The 9230-nt window shown below is 54.0% G+C and overlaps 1 protein-coding gene across 1 annotated transcript in view; it reads right to left on the reverse strand.

Annotated features, from left to right (window-relative positions):
* Positions 1–5277, reverse strand: part of Gsg1l (GSG1 like) — a 200885-nt gene extending 195608 nt beyond the window's left edge. Inside the window, exon 1 of the mRNA XM_031388231.1 lies at positions 4700–5277. Coding sequence (XP_031244091.1) covers positions 4700–5018 — 319 coding nt within the window. The 5' untranslated portion in view covers positions 5019–5277. The remainder of the gene's footprint in view (positions 1–4699) is intronic.
* Between the last annotated feature and the right edge of the window lie 3953 nt (positions 5278–9230).

Here is a 9230-nt window from a genome sequence, read left to right on the forward strand (position 1 = left end):
ACCCAGTAAATCTATCATGAGGGTGGTCCTCCTGCCCAAGCTGAGGGAACAGAGTCTCAGAGAGGGCAAACTCCCACCAGAGGTCACACAGTAGGTAAATGGTGAGATAGGAACTAGAAGCAAGACTGACCCTAAAGCCAAATAAATGTGAGGTAGATAGATAGATAGATTGATAGATAGATAGATAGATAGATAGATAGATAGATAGATAGATAGATAGATAGATATCTCCAATCAAAGAAAAGACAAGAGGCACTGGGAGGGGGTATGACTTCCAAAGCCACTTAGCAAGCTGGCAGCAGAGTCTGGGCTCAAACCCAGAGCTTGTGACTCCTTGCATAGTGCTCTGCCCCCACCCCACCCCACCCCCGTGAGACAGGCTGGAGGAGCCCAGGGAGGCTGATTAAACTGGATGTGGGGATTCAAGGGTGGGGGGTGCACACTGGACCTCACATCCCAGTTTGGCCACTTGCTAGATATGTGACCTTGGGTAAGTCTGCGCTGCTATGCGGGGAGAGGAGGTAGTGCTTGTTGAGGGCTATGATACCTACCAAAGCTCATCTTCTCCTACACACTCCCAGCAAGAAGCCTATCTAGCATGATGCCCACACACCCTGGGCACTAGCAACCTCCCAGCTGGGGGCATCACAAGGGTCCTGACTCATGCCTCCTTTAGGAAGGGGTTGTGTGGTAGCCTTACACTGGAAAGTGTGGTCCGCCCCTGCCAGAAGCAAATTAGGTCTGGAAGAACTAATGCCAAGAACCAGAGACATCAACTAACACACGTTCTACAAAGTTCTGCTGAGTACCTGCTGTGTGCTTCCATTCCAAGCTCCATATAAAGTGACAGACAGCATAGATAAGAATCCATTCCAAAGGCTGGAGAGGTGGCCCAGTGGTTAAGAGCACTGGCTGTTCTTCCCAAGGACAGGAATTCAACTCTCAGCAACCACATGGTGGTTCAGAACTGTCTATAACTCCAGTTCCAGGAGACCTGACACCCTCTTCTGGCCTTTGCAGGCACTAGGCACTCCTGTGGTACACAGGCATACATGCAGACAAAATACCTGTATACATAAAATAAAAATAAATAAATCCCCAAAGAATTTTAAGCATCAACCCCCGAGTTCACAAGGCACACGGTGAGCAAGTGTTGTTGACTAATGTGGACGTGAGACCAATGGTCAGGATGATGGGAAAAGAGCGTATGCAGGAAACATAAAGTAAGGACAGTCATTGTCAGGTGGTCGGGAGTACCCTGGCAGACTTAAATCATGGAAAACAGTGGATCTGGGAGAAACGCGCTCAGGTAAGGGAATAGCCTTGTGCAAAGGCCCTAGAGCCAGAGGGAGCCTGCTGTGTTAAAAGCCAACATGGCTGGAATGTAAAGACCTGGAAACAGCAAGAGCAGCATTCTGAGATGCAGGGTAGTAGCACTGGGCATCAGTGGTTCTGGGCTCCAGGAACTGTGGGAAGGATCTAAGGGAGGGGAGAGAGGTGTCCGTGGGCTAGATACCGAGGCTCAGGCCAGAGGAGCAGAAGCAAGGCTCAGTCCCCATGGGGTCACTGAGCCCCAGCCCCTGGGGTGGGGTGGCCTGCTTTCCTCTCCATCTGCAGGGCAGCAAGCAGAGGCTCTGGCCAAAGTCTCATGGTGGCAAGAGGAAGATCTATCCATCTACCATCCCACACAGGACAAAGCGAGTCTAGAGTCAGACTATAAACCTACAGGTCCAGCATCTCTGCCTGCAAGCTCCCACATCACTCTCAGACCATACCTCCTCCCCTCCCAGGGCCTGTCCCTTTCTCTCTCTCCAATGCCACTCAGCCAGCCTTGCAGGCTCGTAATGCCATAATCTTGGTCTTCCTGATATACTCCTATCCTAGACCACACATACACACACACACACACACACACACACACACACAGTGCCAAGGCTCACACATCACATAAGCAACAGTCAGCATAAGCTCGACCTCATCACTTTGCACCCCAAGACCTTGTCCCCTCTCCAGGCCCGAACCTTGTCCCCTCCCCCCAGTGCAGTCCTCTCAATTCTTCTAAATATTAAACCCAGTAAGAAATCTAATTTGCAGAAAGGGACTGGAGACCGTTTAGGGCTGCTGTCCTCTGGCTGTGCATAAGGACGCCCATGCCTCCTCTTAGGGGGTGAGGCTGGTTGACTAGAGGTCTGTTCAGGATAGGCTGGAGTGTCATCTCCAGGAAAGGGGCCTTAGGAGATGTCCCCTCACAGGTGCCCAGGGGTAGAGAAACAAGAGCAGCCACGCTGAGGAGCAAGGAGGGGCTGCTGAGCATCCAGTGATCCAGTGTGGATCCCCAAGCTGGAGCCCCAGCAGGGTGGACCCAGCTGCATGGATAGGGGCCTAGGCTTTCCCCGGCTGCAGCAGCAGCAGTGAAGGAGAATAGGGCAGGATTTGTTCAGGCCTTGTTGGGATGTTTTTCCCTCTTGGAGTAAAAAAAATAAAATAAAATCATCACAGAACCCAGAAGACAGGTTGTCATGGCAACAAAAGTTTGAGGCCAGGTACATCCTGACACCCTTTGGAGCTCAGTGGTGAAGGCAAGATCTGGGGGGGTGTGCACAGCAGTGAGGGAAGCCCATCTGAACGGCCTTAGACTTCCCAGAATTCTCGTCAGCAACTATTTGACAAGCTCAGGGAAAGGCAATTGTGGTTTTCTGGGAGGAACGAGCTGTAGTCAAGACAAACCAAGTGGAAGCAGTTTTTATCCACCCAGAAGATCGCCCAGGAGCATCGAGACAAATGGGGCCGGGGGATGAAGGTCTCACATTGGCCATGAGTGCTCCTGTCTCAGGTCCCTAACTGCACGGGTCCCCATCTCCATCAGTTCTCTGCTTGTTCTCCAGCCACCAAAAAGACAATCCAAGCTCCCTCATCAACCCCCACCCCCACCCCCGAGCCTATCCACAAAAATGGGTCTTCCACAAGTGGCTGCCTGGCCCAGAGGCTAGGATGTAACAAGATTCCACAGGTGACAACTTTAGCAGGGCCTGGTGCTCAAAATGCACAAGAGCTAGCTAGCATTGCTTTAAACATGCTTCTGATAACAATTTCTTAAAACATAGCAGTCAAGTTTGGACAATAAAGCACGGACGGAACAAGGAACGAGCTGCAGAGCTTTGGGCGGCCGCCTTCAGGGAACTTTCAGGAGAGCCACCAGAGCCCAGGCACACTATGAACGAAGGCAGGGGCAGGTTGGCTCAAGCTGCCAGGGACAAGGCCCATCCAGGCACTGTAGGGTGGCACGTCCCCCAGGGCAGGGCCTCCCCAGATCTCAGGAACTGCTGCCTGCAGTTGGTGGAGGATCCATGGGCATCCCTTCTCGTTCTTTGGGCTGTCCTGTATGCAGGTCTATGGAGATCCGCGTCTGGAAGGGGGCATATAGACATAGACATGGTGCTCCATGGCTGCCATGGCGTGGGAGGATCAGGCTTGTGCAAGCGAAAGTTTTAGTCAAGAGGCTTTCTGGTTAATTTTTGTTTTCCTCTTTCTTTCTTTTCTTTCTTTTTTGTTTTGGTTTTGGGTTTTGGGGGTTTTTTTTGTTTTGTTTTGTTTTGTTTTTAACACATGTCACAATAAAACCTCAAGTACTATTTAGATACCGTGTGTCTTGGGCAAATATCCAACACGCTCAGACAAAGTCATGGAAAAGTTCAATTGTCCACCCTCACCTTCCCCAGGGCCCAGCAAGCAGCACCGGTGATGCCTCCAGTCCCTTCAGCCTGAGACCCTACCCAACATTTCTATGTTGTAGGTCACAGTGCAAATATTTATTAGCAATACCCAGAAATGGGGGAGGGGGGGATACAGCAAAGACTTAACAAAAGTGACATCTTAAAGGAAAAGGGGACAATATGCTAGTGACTAAAGACAGGCCTGGGAAATTTCAAGCTTTGCTGAGTGTGAGGAAGATACAGCTACATAAAGGGGATCCAAAAGGATCCTGCCTAAGCAGCGGCTTACTATGGGCAAGCTGTGGGTTGACTCCACAGCCAGTACCACCCACCATACGACACAGTCCCCTGTCAGGCAGAGGTCCTCTGAGTGCTCCAGCCTTGCTGTCCTGTTGGGGTATTCACTTCGGCCCCAGCTGTCTGGGTGAGGGGACAAAGGTGTCAGTCTACTTTTTGAAAAGCCAGCCCCCTCCCCAGTTCTGAAAGAGACTTGTGCTAAGCCAAGACTTTCTGGATCCCCCAGCTCCAGTGACCAGAGTTGGCCCTGTTTTCCCGCCTGCCTCCCTTCTCTCCCTCCCACAACATCCACTCCCGCATTCACTCCTGGGAGAGCTCCAGGATACCCTGGCTTGTGGAAGGAAATAAGGGTGCCCATCAGACTCCCCTACTCCCTGCTTTCCCCAGCCCTGTCATAGAGGTTCAGCGCAGCTTAGAGTAGCAGAACCCTTGGGTTCCTAGCCCCGGAGATCTGCGGTGGGAAGGGTCGCCTACAGCAAAGGTCCCAGGCCCCCACTATCATCTCCAGAGCCTAGACGGGGCGGATGGGAGCAAGGAGGGGCGCGCGGGCAAATGACTTCAGGCCAAAGAAGGATCGCACGCCCTGGGACCCGCAGCCAGGGTACGCGCGCGGGGGACCGGGACGCGCCACCTCCCCGGCCCGGGACCTGCTGGCGCGCGTCCCCGGGGAACCCCGCGCCAGCACTCACCCGGGCCACCGAGCTCTTCCTCACACGAGTACCAGATGCCAGTGTGGAAACGGCGCAGCTGGAAGCGCTCGTCGCCCGCCTCCCAGCTGTAGGGCGCGCCGGCCGGGCTCGCGGCGACGGGGGCGGCTGTGCTGTTGGCCGTGGCGTTGGCTCCCGAGTTGGGGCAGTTGGCGCCGCCGCCCTGGCCGCAGCCAGGCTTGGGCACCCGTTGCGTGCCCTGGCACCAGTACGTGGTGAGGAAGGCGGTGGTGGCGAAGAGCAGCGCCAGCAGGTTCAAGGCCACGGCCAGGAGCGCTCGGCCGCGGCGGCTCGTCTTCATGCCGCCCGCGCCGCCCGCAGCTCCGCGCGAAGTTGGCAGCGGTGCCCGCGTCAGCGCCCGCCCCGGGGCTCGGGTGCCTGCGGTCGGCGACGGCGCTCGCGGCGCAGGCCCATGGCCCCCGGCGGGGACGCGGGACGACGAGGACGCCGGGCGACTGGGGCCGCAGAGTGGAGCCGACCAGCGCGCCCGGAGCCCGGAGCGCGAGTGCGCCTCGGCGAGCAGCCGCCGGCGCCTGGCAGAGACCACGGCTCAGGGACGCGCGCCCCTCCGTGGGGAGACACCTGCAGGCAGCCGGCGACACTGTTCAGCGCCCGCCCGCGCGCGGAGAGGGGGCGCGCCACGCTGGGCGCGGGCGGGGGACAGAGCCGCGCGGGAGTGAAGAGGGACAAGTGAGAGATCCCAGGCGAGGCGCTCCCAAAGGAGCCTCACTCAAGGCAGGAGAAGACCTCTCACCCAGAACCATAGCCGCCAGTTAAGCCACAAGGCAGCTTCTGTGGGTCTTTAGGCTGTCAGGGGGCTCTGCAAAGGCTGCAAGACCCATCTGGAGCTTAGGAAGGGGTGGGGATACAGGACCTCAGCGTTTGAAAGGCTTGTCCCTGGTCACCTTTGGTATCTGAGACCAATCCCTATCCACAGGCTCTCTGTCACCACGCAGGAGGGCAGAAAGCTTGCAAAGAGGCAGCCTGCACAAGGGGCCGAGCATAGGATGTGACAAACAGGGCTTCCCCACCCAGGCTCTCCACACCAGAGATCCAGATCGTGACCCGAGAGGCCACAAAAAGGACAGCAAGTTGTGGTCATATCCTGCAGGTCTGCGAATGCTGAATGCTTAAGACTGGCTGGGCAGTCAGTTAAACCCAGGACTCGACCAGCTGTGTGACTTTGAACAACATTTGCTCTCTCTGACCCTCAATTTTTCTGTATCTATAAAAAGGGAAGAATGTGCCCCAGAGCCAGGGGTGAGGAAGGCATCTGGCACACAGTAGGCACTCAGTAAATGCTGGCACTATTAGGAATATCTGGGCCAAGGAGTTGACGAAACTCAGACCTTTTTAGCATCTCTTTCTCAAACTAGGATTGCTCATCTGTGAGCACCCCCATCCCCACCTCTGCTCCAAAATGAAGCTACACCCTTCACTCTTCCCACCGCACGGGGCACAGTGCCTGGATGCCCAGGGTGTGCAACCATTAATTGCACATTGATTGCAGGAGCTAATTTGAATTCTGCCCAAGAATGACTCCAGCCACCCCCAGCTTGCCGAGTGGCAGGCTTTGCAGAATTCAAGGTTAACGGATTACGAATTGCCTTACTCCTGTGGGTGAGGCCCACTCACTGCCAGCTGCTGCCACTCTGCCTGGGGGCAGGAGAGACTTAAAACATTGTGGGCAATATCTCTGCCCACCTGGTGTGAGGACAGCCAGGGGAGCCCTGCACTTGCTTATTGGAGCTCCTCTCTGGCCCCAAGCAAGGAGTTTCTAACTATTTTCAGAGGGAGAACTTCTGGATTGCAATGCTGCATTCCAGTATTGGTTAATGTGAACGAATGGCCACAAGGAATCTGCTGCCCTCAACAGGCATGCAATATGTATCATCTGAGCCCATCCACGTTTAGATGCAGCCTGGGGTGTGCACTGACGTGGCACTTACTTGGCCTTGAGACTCAAGTTAGTATTCATGTGGCAGGACATGTTCTGGGGCGAGGGGAGGGGTTCAAAGCAAGGGGAGCCCAGAGGAAACCGTCTCAGGGACTACTCTTCTTAAGTAACACCCAGAGGAAGCCCAGACCCTCTGTGATATCCTGTCAGAGGCTCCCGACCTCTTGCTCACTGAGCAGCCACTGTATGCTCAGCTCAGGAAAGAAGAGAGAACATGAGTGACATTAATAAGCCCAGCGCAGACTGCACAGGGGTGAAGGGCAGGGAGGGGTAGATGTAGGCGGAGCTTGAAGGAAGGTCTCATAGGAAGGTGCATTGGAGCAAAGCCCAGAAGGAGGTGAAAGAGACACCAGGAGGCTCTCTGCCAGGGAAAGAAAGTTCCTAGCAGGGGAACCAATGACCAGTGCAAAAACCTGAGACCCTGGGGTGTGTGTGGGGGGGGTAGAGGGAGGGAGCACAGCCTGAACAAGGAACAGCAAGGGAACAGCAAAGAAGGACAGAGGACAGAAGTCTGAGTCATGTGGGGCCTGCAGAGGGTCTGGACAGAGTCTCTCAGAGTCCTGAATGATCAGGAAAGGACCGCTCCAGCTGCCAAGTGAATAAAGATGGTTGCTGATCAGCTGGGGCACCAGGAGCTCAGACAGGATGATGCAAAGGCCAAGAAAGCTCTGGGTTGTTTCTGTTGTCTTGCTTGGTTGTTCTAGGCAATGCAACCCAGGGTTGGATGAGACTAGGGTCATTTCTACTAGGCAAGTGCTGTACCGTGGAGCTGCAACTAGTCACTTCTGGGTGGTTTGAAAGGCAAAACGAGCATGATTTGTTCAAGGCAAAATGGAACACAGGATATAAGGAGGTTTTCAGGGGCATCTGCAAGGTCAGGGGCTCATAGAGAAAAATTCAAATTGGGATTGATTTTGTGCTTGCTGAGTCTTCCACCAGAGCCAAGGGTAGAGACCAGTGGAGGAGCTAGCTTTCTGGTCCACCTTCCTGAAAATACTCTCAATGCATCAGGAAGCCCCTTGGATAACATGGATACCATCATACCAAATAATGGCAGAGCTGCAGCCAAACAGGGTGGCACACCCTGTAATCCCAGAAGTTGAGGCAGGAGGATTATGAGTTCCAGGGAAGCCTGGGCTACATGAGGAAACAGCAGTCATCACTGCATTGACCTTGGCAACAGACAGGGGTTGGGTGCAGTTTAAGGAACTAGAAATGTGCACCCAAGGCCTCGGTACTCCCTCATCCTACTGACATAGCCAAGGGCTGCCAACAAGATTCCGTCCCCAACCCTCACCTGGGCTGCCCACCCCTGCGCCTGCTGCAGAAGGCCCAGCACCATCTCCCCTTGGCTTGCCCTGAAAACACCGCTGGCTTCTGTTCACTTCTCCATGACAACACCAAACTCCTCTGTGGTCCCTGACTCTGCACATCCATCAGCTGTTCCCATTGGAATGGCCTTGCCACCTTGTCCTGAGCGAGCGTCCTTCATGCTGCCATCGCCCTCTACTCCTGCTGCCCTGGCAACTGCTGTCTATCCCTCTCTGATCCCCAGTTTTAGTGAACTAATCTAAATGGTGAGGTGCATCTTCAGACCTGTTTCTCTCATGGGCCTGGGGCCCTCTAGATCCCCTATGTTGGCAGCTTGCGGTTCAAATCCAGCCAGAAACATGTTTGGTTTGGCTTGGATGAAGTTGGCACCCTGTGTGCCAACATTTCTTCATTGGCCACATTCAAGAATCTAAGATTTGCCATAAAAATGCAGGCTCTCGGCTTCTCCTACAAGATCAATTTACCTTCCAACACTAAGCCTGCACCTGTGTCTGGCAGACATTGGTCGACACCCCGGTAGAAGAGCCAGAGCGACCACAGGGTCTCTACCTTCCCAGCACTTAGGGCACCTGCCAGGCTACAGGTGCTTTTGAATGTGAGAATCAGAACAAAGTTGTCTTGCGGGGACAGGGGGGTGTCGTGTGCACACATCAAGGTCCAAAGGTCAACCTCCAGTGTTATTCCTTAGGAGAGTCTGCCTTGGTCTTTGAAACAGGGTCTCCTCACTAGGACCTTTGGCTTAGGCTAGGCTGGCTGACCACCTCTATCTCCTGAGCCCTGGGATTATAAGTCTGCCCCACCATGGCTGGGTTTTTAAGTGGGTACTGATGTTAGGTTCTCATGTTTGTGTGGCAAATACTTTACCATCTGAGCTGTCATCCCCGCCCTGACTCCCATGTTCAAATGCAGGACAATGATTGCCCTTGGGAAGGGAACAATGGCTGGGACAGACTGCAAGAGAAGCTTTGGGCCTGGTCAATTGGTGTGTTCAGCTCATGAAAACTCACTGGCTGTACAGTTGGGAATTGTACATTTGTTTTACATAAAAAAAAATTAACAGAAAAAAATACTTGCTATTAAAAAATGAAAGTGGTACTTTTCAGGAAATACAAACATGCTTTGAAGGGACATGATCCCGGGGGACTTGGATTCCCACACTTCCTTGGAGTTAGCTGCTGCGAGCCGGCTCCTTCTAAGCTTCCTGATTCCTAACCCTTCAGAACA

The sequence above is a fragment of the Mastomys coucha genome, unplaced genomic scaffold (genome assembly GCF_008632895.1).
Source record: "Mastomys coucha isolate ucsf_1 unplaced genomic scaffold, UCSF_Mcou_1 pScaffold21, whole genome shotgun sequence".
NCBI classification, from domain to species: Eukaryota; Metazoa; Chordata; class Mammalia; order Rodentia; family Muridae; genus Mastomys; species Mastomys coucha.